The 15,732-nt window shown below is 39.1% G+C and overlaps 1 protein-coding gene across 6 annotated transcripts in view; it reads right to left on the bottom strand.

Moving 5' to 3' along the window:
• The window catches only part of ZBBX (zinc finger B-box domain containing), a 119,832-nt gene that overhangs the window by 12,306 nt on the left and 91,794 nt on the right, over positions 1-15,732 (bottom strand). For 5 of the 6 annotated variants that reach the window (XR_014471800.1, XM_083177827.1, XM_083177826.1 and 2 more), the window contains 3 exons: positions 13,030-13,136; positions 8,736-8,898; positions 953-1,096 (listed from right to left, as the gene is read on the bottom strand). Coding sequence is in view for 5 of the 6 variants with exons in the window: in XM_083177827.1 (XP_083033953.1) it covers positions 953-1,096; positions 8,736-8,898; positions 13,030-13,136 (414 nt within the window). In the remaining variant the exon portion in view is untranslated. The remainder of the gene's footprint in view (positions 1-952; positions 1,097-8,735; positions 8,899-13,029; positions 13,137-15,732) is intronic. The other variant, XM_083177829.1, reaches the window with a different exon arrangement.

Genomic DNA, 15,732 nt, shown 5'->3' with positions numbered 1-15,732 from the left:
TTTAATTGTCATCCATGTTGGAAACGAGCCATGAGATTTCCTTAAATACAGTAAAGAACCTTTGAGACATGTTTCTACAGTAATGAAAGAAATTGGATACATTTTTTTTCCATCTAGCCTAAGGACTTTTCATTGCTCCACGTAAAATAAATGCATACAAATGATTAGCTTATGCTGCAGGTCTACATACACATGAACATGTTCTATTGCCATGCTTTGTATACAGCTAGGAACGGTAAAAAATGATTACACCTTCAGTATTTACAAAGGTCAGCCTGGAAATAGAACTTATTGAGTCTATAAACCATAGTGAGGACTGTCTGAAAACTCATCACGGTTCCTTATAAATATTTACGCTAACTTGGTTTAAGTTTTATAGTGATATGTAATGTAATTAGTTGTGCAATAACAGCCACAGGTATGTAACAGCTAGTCTACAAAGAAAAACAGTTTTATATTAGAAGGTTTGGATTTAGCAATAAAATGTCTGCAGTAAACCAAATCATTTGAATATTCCGAAAACAAAAAGTAAAATCCGTAGACTGAAACTCATTTAAAGTAGCAATCACATATAAATATGAGGTGTGTATTGTAACATAAATCACTGTGGCAAGCTGTTGAATATGTTAATATTATACTTTTGCCTTGTTTTGTTTCTTCAGGCTGATATTAATGGTGTGTAATTCTGCTTTATATCACATGATGTGGTAAGCAGAGGCTTTGTTCCAGGCAACAGTTATTGTTTGTTATAATGTAATTATAATCTACTATAGCCATAAATATTGTTGTTCTCTACTTTTAGAATTATTATTACAGAATTATATAACTGACTTCTCAATACATCCATTCTGTTTGACAATCTACACATTATTCAAATATCCCAGTGCAGTGGGTAAAATATACATTTTCAGTATGGAAGGTCAAGATATTTAATGGGGGGTCATGTACTCACCAGTTGTTCTTTGTTTGAAATATCTGGGACTGAGGTCGTATTCTGTGAAATGGCTGCTTCTTTTAGCCTGTGCTACAATATCTTCAACAACAGCGTTCTCAGCACGTTCAGTTAAACTGCTGTCTGGATTCCAGTAGTTATGCCCTAAATTGGAAATTAAACAGGAATAAAATAATGCAGTTCAAGAAACCGATCTCCATATACTATACTGTACAACAGCTGCTCCTACTTCCATTTGGAAGGTGAATGAATCCAAGAGGTGCTGAGAGTGGCACATGCATGGTCACCATGGTGTGACTGCACATGTGTAAACTCTCAATTTCTTCGGATTGCACCGAATGCAGCCAATAGAAGACAGATTTGCTGCGTGATAAGTCAGGGAGTGACTTCTAACAGGAAGCCAGCTCTCTTCTTGTCAGACAGGTGGTCCTGGAGGGAGGAAACACATCCCAATTGGACGGCCTTGTATGTCTGTGGCTGACAGGTAGGACTTCAAATAGGAAGTCAACGCTAATCCCAATTAAGATAGTGCAGTCACGGACAGCATCTAGCTTCACTGACACTGAGCTGGGTGGCAGATTTTACCTAAGGGGGTTGCGGGGATGCAGTCCTGCTGCTCATAGGCAAATCATTCCTGAAATTTAGAGTGAGTCCTTTAGCGCAACACAGGCTGAATGACTACAAAGAAGACACCTTATGTGACCGTGGAGGTGTGGCTTTGTTTCCTTAACTGACGAAGACCTCATCAGGCAGAGGCACTTTGAACCCATACTCCCTGGCTATTGAATTGTGAAGGCTCCCATGGGGAGCAGGAGCTTCAGGTACTGTAATGTTGTGATGTGCAATATGAGCAATATGAGCGTCCGAGTACCCTAGCTGAATAAACACACTGTACGCAGGTGGGACGCTGCTTAAATGCGCCTGTATCAAACTGAACCACCAGCTAGGGATGTAGGCTAGTGGTGAAGGCTACCTTGCAGAGTGCCAGAGTGTATATTTTTCTTTCTTACTGTATGCAGAGCTCGTCGCCTGTCCCTATCAACCTTGTGTGCGCGCGTGCGTGTATTAAAGTATTTTGGGTATTTAGAAGCTTGTTCAGCATTGCAAAGCAGCTTGTCAAACCCATGCCAGTGCTCGCCATATATCTGTAGCTGAGTGCTGCCACAAGCCGAGGGTCCAGGGGCAAAGGACTTACAGTAACTTCAGATGCGATCGAGTCGTAGGTGTATCGTAGTACTGTACGCCGAGCTCGTCATCTGTCCTTATCAACCTTGTGTGCACGCATGTGTATTAATGTACAGTATGAAGGGTATTCAGACACTCGTTCAGCATTGAATGCCATGCCAGCGCGAGACCAAACACATGTGCAGTGGTGATTTTGAAAAGCAACATCTGGTGGTTGATCACAGGTATTACACTTATCACTGTGTCTAGGTGCGCCTAAGCACGCCTCAATGCGCCCAGGCATGGTGCATATGCCTGTGTATGCCTGATCGGGCTTAATGCCTCAGCAGCCCAAGATAACGGAGACTCCAACGGTATGTTGAACACAAAAAGAAGCAACGTGGATCCAGATTTGCTGTGTTTTGGAAATATCTTGTAAAGATTAATGGGTCAATTGAGGAACAATCACATGTTGTGCCCTTAAGCTACCATCATTGTCTCTAGGAGAACCACTCTTTTGACACATATCCTAGCATATCCTATTAAGAATTAGTGGAGTTGGAGGGATCTGAAAAAGAAAATCAGAGCTTGATAGATCAGAAATGCCGTTCTCAAACATGAATATAGGAAGTCGAGGCAGTCCACAATTGGGGGTACACAATAGACAATACAGACAATAACTCTTCCTGATTAGCGTCAGAACGATATATTGAACAATATATCATGTAATGTGTTCACAGCCACACACGGTTTGCAGTATCTGTGATCTTTACCAAAACAACCATAAATGAATCATACTGTATACTGTAATTACATCTTCTTTTACTGTGCCAACAATCTCAACATAATACCAGCAATATACCAAGAATTATGCATGTAAAACACATACTCTGCTATAAATTATCAGTGACTTTGCTTGTATAGCTTTACTAAACCAGTTCCTGAGCACCCTAAAGATTTGTTCAGTTATATTAATGCTATAATTTGACTCTGACACCTCCTTTGAATAAGAGAACAGGAGTCCTGAAATACAGTACAGCTGGGTCAGTAAAACAGGACAGGGCTTATGCATAATATGTACATTAATGGTCACACTCACATCTTACATTCCATCTGATGTAGAAGCATCAGATTTATAATTTAGACTTCTACAGTTGCTTTCTGCTCATATCAAAAGTATATACAATGTTAACAGATGATTAAATAATACATCTCACAAGCTTATTCCCTTCAGAGTCATACTATTTGACCTTATTTTGTCACTCTACAAGGCTGTTATGTAGAACCTTTCCAAGCAGGTCATCGATTTCATGCCGACTATATGTTTGCAATAGACATGTTTCAAAACTGCCAAACACACACAGATAAGAGAGATGTGTGTGTCTTGGGAACAATCTAGCAACAAAAAAAGTATGGTTGTATGGCTTGGATGAAGCATGTTATTGGGACTCATGCAGTATCCAACATACATAATTACCAGTGTGTTCTACAGAGAGTAACAGTTTACAGATGGCCTCACCCCTCCTTTTCCTCAATTAACCCACCCATTTCGTATCTATGCCTTTTGTGACTTTCCCATAAATCGCTCTTTAAACAAATGAAAAAGACACTTTTGCTGTAGCAGTGGGTTAATGTGTTTCCCGATGGTGTGGCATTTTCCCCGGTTGTGCCTGTGTAGTGCACCTTCGTTTCTTTATTCCTGGAAAGTTGTTTTACATGGTCAGATGCATGCTGGTTTCCGCCAGATCAGCGCAAAGATCTGTTACCCAATTTGGCCCTTGATGCTTAGCGTCCCGTCCCTTAGCACCATGCGATACAATGCTCTCCATACAACAGCTTTATCCTACGATACATTTCTGAAGCAAGCTTGCCTTCTGCGCAAAAAATAACCGCTCTTTGCAATTACATCAATAAAATGTCAGGGTCCCAGCTTCCTTCCTGCCCCAGTATCTGGAGGAATCCATCATTCATCCGTCCATGCAAAATAACTTTCCAGGAATGAAGAAACTGAGGCAAAGCCGTTCACTATACTTGTGCAACTGGGAAAAACACCATGACATCTATCGGCAAACACATCAACCCTCTGCGATTAGATGCAAAGCTGCTATAGCAAAAGTCTCTGTTTCATTTGGGCGCGCCTTATATAATTTAAATGAAAGGTGTTCCGAATTGGGAATCCACCCTTGACTGAGGGTGTATTATATAAGTCCAATGGTCATGATGTTGACCATTTCTGTAATGTTGACACTGAACATGGAAGTTTGTTTGTAATGCAGACATTCAGCATGTTATGTAGACCTTGTTAGCATACTGACATTGTAGCCTTCTAATAGTGGGGCAAATGAGGTACATATGGATAACAGGAAATTGTACAATCATTTCTCTCCATGACACTAATTTAAAATACTGAAAAATAGAGAGAACATACACACCCTATACAAATAACATGCCTATAACCATACATTTCTCCCTATCACTCCCTGTCTAAAGTAGTGTACACACAGTGCAATTTAATTTCTATTCAATCCCACACGGCGCAATGTACACATTCGATTTAGGGGTATATACAATTTCTGTTTGAAATTTTCCGACTTGAATAGGTTGGAAGGGGTTCCGACCTATTCAATAAGGGTTGTTTTCTTCCAACAGGTCGGAATGCTCTGACCTGTCCAGAAACCAAGTGGATTGGCTGAATAGCCGTCAATCTACCTGCGTTTGTCAGTTTTGACCCCTGGAATCCGACTTTAAAAAGAGTTGGAGTGAGGCAGGGAGGGCGGCGCAGAGTGAGCAGCAGCAGCTCATCCCAAACCGCCTTCCCGTCTGTTGTCCTCCCGCCCGCCTCCCACCGGGTCCCGCATCGCTCACCTGTTCCGCCGCTGGGTGAGCAGCAGCTGCAGCTCATCCGACGAAGAGGGTGCCGTTCCGCTTCCATCCGTGAGCAGCAGCAGCCAAATCTGAAAGTCCGATTTGGCTGCATTAAATAGGGCATGTCGGATCCATTCCAACAAATGAATGTCAGAATGGATCTGTCATTAATTGAATATACCCCTTAGACTAGATAGTACATATCTGTACTATCTAGTCTTGCCTGCACAGTCAATTTTTCTATTCATTTTGATGTCGCAGAGCCACGCATCACAATCAAATCGAAAGCGTTCAATTTTGATTAGATTTCGATTCGATTTTGCTTATATAAGCAAAATCAAATAGAAAAATAGGCTACAACGAACCGAGAGTACACCTTATAAAGCTATTTTTGCTATCTTGTTGACTGATAAAGAACTAAAAGTGGTTTGTTTTATAAACAGAAAATGAAAAAAAAAACACCTAAAATGAAAATGAAGAAAGTATAAATGTAGTGAAATGAAATCTCCTACTCAACATACAAATATTTGATTTAGAAACTAGAAGCTGGATCCTCAGTAAGATTAATAAACTACATTTTAAAGTTACATTACAATTAAAATTGTATGAGGCAGTACTTCCAGTTGTATGCTCAGATAATAAGTGAAGTAAAAGTCTGGCATTCAAGGAACAGTAGAACAAGCTGGGTAATTGGTATAGCAGTGCCCATAAAGCACTCATTATCATATATTACTGTATCAGAAAGGAGACTTCCCGGGTTTATTTTTCTTGCAGGAATGAAAGGTTTTCTGTTTGTTATTTTAAAGGAGTTATATCCCACATTGCTTGTTTGAGACCTAATTACCACATATTTTAGCCAAAGAAAGAAACACAAGAGAATCATTCATTTATACGATTATTGCTGTTTCCTTATCATTTATTTAGTATGGATGTACTTTCATATTTCCTATTTTTTTTTTTAGTTTTTGGGTTATTTTTCAAATCCACAAAGAGGATTGATTGCTCATTTCTTATATCATCCTTGTAAAAAAAAAAAAAAAAAGGAAGAGACGATAAATGAATTATTCTAACTGTAGAAGAGGGGAAGCATAAAAATCAAGAAGACATCATCGTACTGTGTATTTTCTTGTTCTTAAAATGGGGATAAAACATACTGCTAAGTGGTTTTGGTTACTAAACAATTTATGAAGCAGAAAGATATACAAATAAAATAAAAATGAAAATAGTTTGGGAAATCCTTATCTTGCCACCTACTAGATACTGTACGTTTGGTCTAATTTGCTGAGGTTTTGCTTTGTCTGTGCTCAGCATGTACTTTCAAAACTGTGTGGAAATGAATGGCATAAAGCTGTTCTAGGAAATGCAGCCAGGTAATCACACAGAATTTGTGTTCTCCCCATATGACTCATCTAACATAAAGCCAGTGTTATGCCGCAACTGTGACAGAGCCTGCCAGGAGTTGTAGTATAACAATACTTGGTGGCATGGGATTCTGACACTGCTAACACAGCTACTTATATTTAATGGTGTGTGTCAATATTTATCTGATGTGCTACAGCACTCATAATTTCCTCTACCATCTCCTAAAATGTATTTTCCATTAGCTGAACCTATTTATAAATAATATATGTACATGCAGTTTTCATATATTGGTAATGTATAAACATAGTTTACATAAGGTCTAGGAATGCCCTGTGATTGAAAGGAAGTGGCACTGATTTTATACAATAACATAAGAGAAACTAAGATGCTGATTCAGAATCGCTTGCAGCGATCTGAATTTGTCCTCAGCCCCGATGGTTGGGGTCACTGCCATCCCTATGAAACACGGCACTGCGTATTTGTGACTTCTGGTGGAGGGAGCCAACTGGAGCAGAAGTATCTAAAAGGTTCCCTCGTTGTAACCTGGACCTGTGGCAAAGACCGTGGTCCAAGAATCAGTGTCATCTGAAAATGCCAAAGGTTCCCATTGGCAACTCTGAAAGTTTACAACTTTTGGAGTTTAATGAAATTAGGTATATGGGACAGCGGGTTAATTTAGGACTGAAAGGTAAGAAAAATATATCTGTAATATCTCCTGCAGTACCTTTATACTACAGTAGGCGAACATTTAAATTTTCACCTCCTTTTTTATTCATTAAGGGACAATGAATAGATGCTATTGTGGTATACAGTATACTGTAGGAGAGCTCCGTACCTGACACATTTTAAACTGTTGAGGATTTTCATACTCTTTTACCTTAGAACAATATTGTTGACCTGTAGAAATTCAATTTTCCATTCACTACATCTATGGACCAATGTAGTAATTTAGAAGTCAGGCACTGGTATAAATATATATGTAGGTGTATTAAAGTTTGAGCAACAGGTCTATTTAAATGAGATACAATATGTAAAAGCTGCCTGTCCAGAAATAGGATAGGCTGTCTGTTCCCCTCTCAACTCGAAGCACGGAAAACCATTATACTAATAAATGATACAATTATATAATTAGCACCAGTTTTTGATTTAAACCTAGCAAATTACATTTAGACCTTTTCTAAGTTGTTATATGCTTCTATGCTTAACATCTCGAACCTAGGGGTAAATGTCCGTCCTCTTTAGATCTGAGAAGCTAGTGTCTGATGGATGGATGGCTGCCCTTATACAGTATCTCATATATTGCAGGCTTCAAATGAGAGATTCATCCAAACACATGAATTTGTGAAAGGTGTCATATATAATGTTGTCAGTTCTACATACTGTATATACTGGCATCAGAAGGCGGTGCTGCCTTGTCGATCTTTCTCTAAAGTTGTTTTTTTTTTTGAGTGCCAAATAAATTTAATAATTACTTAAACCCTAAGAGTTTGTGTAACACCAGAATAAAACAATGTATTTACAGTAAGTAATGTAATTTAGTAAAAGCTAGCGAGACAATAAAGACATTATTTAGTAAGAGTGTGCAAATCACCATCAATATATATTCTTGAAAATAATTACGTGTTGTTCCACTTTTGAACCTGAGGCTTACAAATTACTGTTTATATATGTATCATACTGTATATGATGAAATATCACATTTCATTAATATCTGCTTCCTTTCCAGGGATGTATCGAGGGAGGTAAGGCCAGGCTGAAGGTGTGGCACAAATACTGCCCTACTGGCCCCCTTTTCAAGCTTGCGGGGTGCTTTAATAGAAGCTCTGCCCAGTCTCAGGGTGAACCGAGCTTAATTTCCTTTTCTGTGACATCTTGATGTATTATGCACTGGCGTAACGGGAGTAATCATAGGGTGAAGAAATGCAAGTACTGCCCCATTGATCCCTATTAATAGAACAAGATGTGCCTGGAAAACCAATGCAGTTCAAAACATACTCACAAACTGACAATTATACCCCTTTTACACCGTGTCCATTTTCCTGGGAATCCTACCCAGGTCCTGACCTGGGTGGAACACGGGGAGGACTCAGGTAGTGGGGCAGTGTAAACGGGTAACCCGAGTCAATACGACCCAGGATCCTTTCACTGCAATGGAAAAGCCACGCTGGGAGATGCTCTCATCACCCAGACCCGACTCGGAACCCGCCCCCCTGTGGCGGAACCCCACCTCCAGCATTATGCTTGATCGGGGGGCAGATGTAAAAGCGGTCACAAGCTGAGTCTAAAATCCCATGTGGGACCTGGCTTATCTGTATAAAAGGAGTATCATAGAGGCTCCACTGAAGTATGAATCCACAGGATGCCAATCATGCATACATGCATGTGATTTTACCTGTATAGGTGATCTCCTCGTCTTGTGCACTGGGATCGTGACTACTTTGTGGGCATTGGTCAGTTTTCACCTCAGCGTGGTCAGTTTCCAAAATAAAAAATCCTTTTAATCCTTGGTATTCTGATACCCTGTTCCTTTCTTGGAGGACAGTGTTTTGAAATTGCTAAGGTAAAAAGAAAGTGACACTTAATATTGTTCTGCTTTAATGAATATTTTAAGAAATATTTATCTCAGTCATGTTAAAATCAATGACACCAGAGTATAAAATACATAAATTTTACTTCCTTTGCTGGATAGTTACTGTCACAGACATTTATGCTTTAGAAATTATTTATCCAACCATCACATTCAGCTGCCAGCTTAATAGTGTTTTTTATAAGGCGACAAGATAAAGTGATATACGTTTTTGATAAAGTATTCCAGATAACACATTCTCACAATCCCCTGCAGCATTTAACCAGCTGAGTATTTTAATGTTTCTCAGCTCTATCCAAACCTGTGGGTCTCCTGGCGCAGGAATAATATGTAATAGAGGTCATACCAAGCAATGCTTACCACTCTTTGACAAAACACTTACATGATAATGGCACTCACTGTCTACATGCAATCTCCTGCAAGTGGGACGTAATGAAAACTGGAGCACTCAGACTAAGAAATTAAGGTCACCATTTTATTCCCAGCACGTGCTGTGGACTGTCATCCCTACACTCCTATAAGTATATAAGAGGATGTAGGATTCTAGCAATACTTGGCATGATATTATATGAATGTATTTTGTCACGCACACTATCTATATTGCCACAGCTGATTTCCTTGTCACAGGCTGCCATATGCACTCAAGTCAATATTTAAAGAGATGATAACGTCAGTTGTTAAACATAAAGCCATAGCAATAAAAAACATAACAAAGTTTCAAAATGTAACCGATGTCATTTTATTTTATGTCCTGATATGTCTGTAGCCATATAGCCAATAAAATGGAATATGAAGATCTTTAATGTGCTGCTTGCTTCAGATCAGATAATTCTCCACTAATATACATTGATTAATGGATCCGCACTGTAGATAAATCTATCAGGTGCTCAATGCTGTTGCATCATCTACAGCAGTGGTTCCCAACCCAGGTCCTCAAGTACCCCCAACAGTGCACATTTTTCAGGTCTCCACACAGAATCATGGGTGACATAATTAGCTCCACCTGTGGATCTTTTAAAATGTGTCTGAATAATGAGTGCACCTGCCGGGTGACCTGAAAAACGTGCACTGTTGGGGGAACTTGAGGACCAGGGTTGGGAACCACTGATCTACAGTACAAGAAAACAACCTGCCTTATGCTCAGCATCACATTCTGCTTAACGCCCTGTTGTGTATGGTTTTAGAGTTCAAAGACGAGGACAGTATTATAGAAGTGTTTGTTTTTCTATGGAAGCAGTTGCAAAAAGATCAGATATTATTAAAAAACCAGGTGCCCTTGCCAACCAGATAAAGGACCCCATACTATGTTGTCTCATATATATCTATATTTAAAAAAATGTAAAATGTACATGTTACATTGACAGGGAAGGTGGGCCCCTCTCAGCTTTGGTCCCCATAGCAGCTGCACTCCCTGCACCTATGGTAGTTACGCCCTTGTCTCCAGACCACACAAGATTCCCAAACCACCAAAGACAGAGTTACCAGAATCATTTTTATTTAACTGTATCAAACAGTACCACTACTTGTATCTCCACACTATAGCTGTTGTATAAATAAATGTCACAATCCTATATAATGAAATGTACCTTTCAGCCAACTCATGCAGTTGTACTGTGATAAGATAAATAATTTATACATTGTCATCATTCATAATTAAGGATCATGTCTTTGATAAAGTCATGTGCCAATGACATACTGCATGTTTTAGTCCGAACCATTTTAGCCACTGATCACACAGAATTGTGGATCCATGAGGAGGGGGCGGGGACAATAGTGGAGCCATAAGACGTTAGCTGTAACTCTCTTCTGATATTATCATGAAGGGGAGCACAAGTCATGGCCATGTATTCACATTATTATTTTGATACATATGGTCTACTGCAAAAAAAATATTAGGGTGTTGACAAAAAATGTGGAGATGGTTGTGCGTAATTACATTTTATATGGAAAAAGTTACTTTCACATTTATTAAATGCAGTGGTGAAACACTATCACTTCCTTTGTAACAATACTTCCTTACATAATATACAGTGAACAAACAGTAAAATGAATACTGGCATCAACCAGCAGATTTTCACTACTGTTACACATACAGTATGTTTATACGTTAGCATGCCGTGGAGTGCAAACACTCCAACTCTAAATTAAAAAATATCAAAATGACAGATATTTTTAAGGGAAATGTTGCAATTTTAAATCTAGTTATGTACAGATACATCTTCATAGTGTACATCAAGCCTTAACACACCACCCAGCAAGAGATGTCTGCCACAAGTGATTCCCCAGGACCCACACTACTCTGCTAGCATTGGGAGTCTTTGGTTGCCTAAATTTGGTCTTACTCAGAACATGATGCAACAAGAACACACAAGAAGAACTGTTTAACATGATTGCAGCAATAAAGCATAAGGACACATCTGTAGTTCAAAGCAGGCAAAGCATTCTTGCACACACGTGTGAAATGAAATAGCATCCGAGATTGCCGGAGATGTGGTATACAGGCTGTTCGCTGATGTTTTTTTAAAGCGGCAATCATTAACAATGCATGGTTTTGCCTTAAATATCCAAGAACAGCCAGCATCTAGCCCATTTCTCTGATAGTATTTAACTAGTGTTTAAACCAGAAATATACAAAAGTTAACATAATCTTTATATATATATATATATATATATATATATAAATATATATATATATATATATATATATATATATATATATAAAACAGCTGAATCAGCAACTGTGTCCCAATCAAAACTATAGCTGTCTATTTAAGCAGTTACATGTTCAGTTCAGTTTCCACCCACATCTAAATTAGAAGTGGAAAAAAAATATTAGCCTCTGTCACAGCAGTGAATCATTGCAATTGTTTAATATTTATTTGGGTTGCTTTCTGACCTTGGTGTGCTAGGAAGACAAATTCTCCATTGATTTAAAAATGGGGAATCTAAAATAAGTTATTGACCGAGATCATCCTAACATTATCTGTTAAAAATAAAACACATTATTAATGTTTTCCTAATAGGGGCAATCCTTATACCTAAATGCTCCTAAAATTATAAACACACAATTGTGCAAAGCAGCCCTCAAATATATTATATCTAAATTTAAAAAAGTAAGTTGGATTGTCTGGATTAAAAATTCATACATTTAGTAAATGCATAAGATAAATTAAAATGAATCATTAACAAATTTATTAATCCTTATGGCACATATATTGGTCTAGAGTACTGTTAGCCTTGTTCATATTTATATAGCTGGATCTGATCTTATTCACTGTTTGCAGATCGCTAAAGGTGCCCATACACTGTACAATTATTGTATGCAATATGGACTAGATCGCACAGCATCGCATACGTTTTGCAATGTGCTGCGATGCAATCTAGTCCAAATTGCATACAATAATTGTACCATGTATGGGCACCTTAACTCCTTAGCAAAGGTATAAACAAAGCTCCTTAGCAACAAACAGTTTGTGAAAAATGGTAAGTACCACAACTTTCACCATTGGAAGAAGTCCAAAGAGTCCTTTAGAAGGCAACTTCCTTTGGTTAGTCTTCACTAGTCACTAGGTTCACATTGAGAGTGGAGGAGCTGAAGGAGTTGACCCAGGAGTAATATGTGTGTTCTCATAATTCCTAGGTGCACCAGTCAGAGTCCAGATATTGTTCCAAGTACAAAAAGACCGTGAAGCCAGTGAGTAGTTGGACAGCTGATGAATTTCTCTGCAGCCTGCATCTCATTCAAAGTCAATTCTGTGTGTACAGTGGGCTGGTTTCTATATCCTGCTTGACAATCATAGGCACCTGTCACAGACAACTCCAAATAATGAATAAGATCAGGTCAAGCTATATCAACAGGAGCAAGCCTATCCGTACTGTATTGCACATTAGCATGTATTACCAGTTTACCATTTGCACATACAATGCATACCGCTCTTGTAGTACTTATTTCTGCTGAAACTGTTCTGTTAGCAACCTGTGACCACAGAACTATGAAAACAAGAACATTCCTAATTCTTTAACAATACATTGTACTACAAGCCAGTATGTATAACAAATATTAGATGAAACAGAATGAAAAGATGTCCTGTAATTTTACCTGGGGCACGTTTACCATTAAAGCTGTATCCAAGCTCTGTCTGTCCTTAACGCTTTTGTACTGTATTGATTTGCTGTCTTCCGAATGTGATGCTGTAAGAAGATGATCTGTATTGAATGTATTAAAAGAGTATACATAGCTGTCAGCTGCTTAATTGTCCTGTCACACTCGTGTTGACTTCAGATAACAGCACAGTCTATCATGAGCTACGTGGCTGATGAGAATCATGTAGCATATTTTGCAGATTGGTAAAACAATTAACATGGAAAAATGTTCACACCTTAAATAGAAATGTAACAACTTCTACTTTTTTACTACAGGCCATTAGCAGTGTTTTGCAACACTTACTGTCAAATGCAGTGAAGACAAAGGAGCAGTTTGCATCAATGCACAAGTAATTGCCCTAATTATAGAATTAAAAGAGAATGTGTCTGCAAATGTTAAACTGACTCGCTTTCCCAAAGTTAATATTTATTTCCCATGGTTTATTTCATGCCCAGCTATCACTGCCACAACAAACCACTAAAAAAAGTGAAATGGTTTCATGACAAAAACATAGTTGTGCTGTATTGGCGAATGTAACATCTAATTTATAAGTAAAATTAAATCCATATTAACACTAAACACTGGATGATGTTGCACATCTCATGGCTGGGTACAATTGCGGCTCTGAAGATGATGATATTACCTAAGATCCTATACCCTTTCTAATCCCCACGTCTTTGTTAAATAAATTCCAATCAGCCTTTACTAAATACATATGGAGGGGGTCTAAACTTAGATTGGCCCGGAGAACTCTGTCACTCTCAAAACGGAAGGGGGGTGGCGTACCCTGACCTGCACAATTACCAAATCGCTAGCATACTCTCCCAAATTGGGGCTTGGTTTGTGATGACCCTAAAGTGTGGGTGACCATGGAATGTAATTTAATGTCCTCCTGCCCACTTACAGACTGTCTGTGGTTCCCCATTTCAGTTGATATTCGCCCTCTGGCACCAGTTTCCTCTATCATACACACCCGTAAGGCATGGCTGGAAGCGGTAAAATTAGCATCAGGCATATCATTACCTTGTACTCAGCTATCACTCCAGGCCATTGCTTCCCTAATACCCAAATCTCTCTTTTACCTCATGGGTCTCGCGGGGGGTTTCATCACTCGCTGAGGCTACATCCTCTTATTAATGTTCTCACAACTTCAATCCCTATTCTCCCTCCCTCATAGGGACTTCTTCAAGTTCCTTCAGCTCCGACATTGGCTATCCACTGTAACCCCAACTCCCCATGTTGTGCCCACACTCCCTTGATACATACATCTATATAATAAGTTGAAGAATCTGTGTGCGTGTGTGTGTGTGTGTGTGTGTGCGTGTCCGGCGCATTGCGGACACACCGTGGCACTCAGAGACACCAAATTCAGCAACAAGATACCTCTGGACCCGGTGGTGTGCACCTCGAAGCCGTTTTTGGGAAATTTCACTTAGAAATTTAAAAAAACACCAAGTTGTAATTTACCTTCATTGATGTTCTGGGGAAAAGATCGATGATCTGGGAAACCGTTTGCAAAGGAACAACTCCACACCTGATTTCATTGCTGTCATTGAGTATGAATGACACATTCTAACATTATGGTGAAGGCTTTTAACAATTAGGAAATAATTGAGGATATACATAGACCACACAACACACACACATACACATTGTACACGCACACACACACACACACACACACACACACACACACACAGTACACCACATACGCACACATAGCACACAACACACACATTTATAAGTAGAGCACCTCACACACTTACACATTGGACAGATACACAACACACCACATGCAGTACAATACAAATCCATACACACTACAACACACACCCAAAAACAGTACAACACAAACACACAGAACACACACACTTAAACATTGCCAGGATACGCAAAGCACACTACACACACATATATACGTAGCACAGATCACAAACTTACATATTCGGCAGATACACACAACACTCACAGTACAACACACACCCACATTCACTACAACACACACCCAAAAACAGGACAATACACAAAACACACACTTAAACATTGCACAGATACACACAGCACACTACACACACACAGATTTATACATAGCACACCTTACGCACTTACACATAGGGCAGATATACACAACACACACACACATAACATACCTCTAACAGCACAACACACACACACATTCACCACACACACCCAAAAAAACAGTACGACACACACTTATACATTGCACAGATACACAAAGACACAACAAACACATACTGTATACACGTAGCACACCTCACACACTTACGCATTGGACATATACATACAATACAACACACACAACCACATACACTACAACACACACACAAAAACAGTACAACACACACAAGCACACAGAACACATAAAAAATAATTTGCCGTTTATTTAACCGTCTGTACCGGCAAATAAAAACTGTACCTAATGTACCGTTTCTACTTTGTTCCCCATATCCGTCTCTCCAGTCCTCCAGCCTGTCACTGCGCTCCCCGGCCAGTTGCACTGAGAAATCTTTGTCCTGGCCAATGCACCCATTGATCAATACAAAGTGGGTACACTGCACTCACCCTGTTAGTCAGTTGGATATCAGGCACAGCTCTGCCTTAAGGGTTTCTCAGACTCTTTTGGTTCATAGATAATGT

Source organism: Crinia signifera, chromosome 3, assembly GCF_055691185.1.
Source record: "Crinia signifera chromosome 3, ASM5569118v1, whole genome shotgun sequence".
NCBI lineage: Eukaryota > Metazoa > Chordata > Amphibia > Anura > Myobatrachidae > Crinia > Crinia signifera.
Note: the sequence above shows the minus strand (reverse complement) of the source record. Positions and strands in the feature narration are given on the sequence as shown.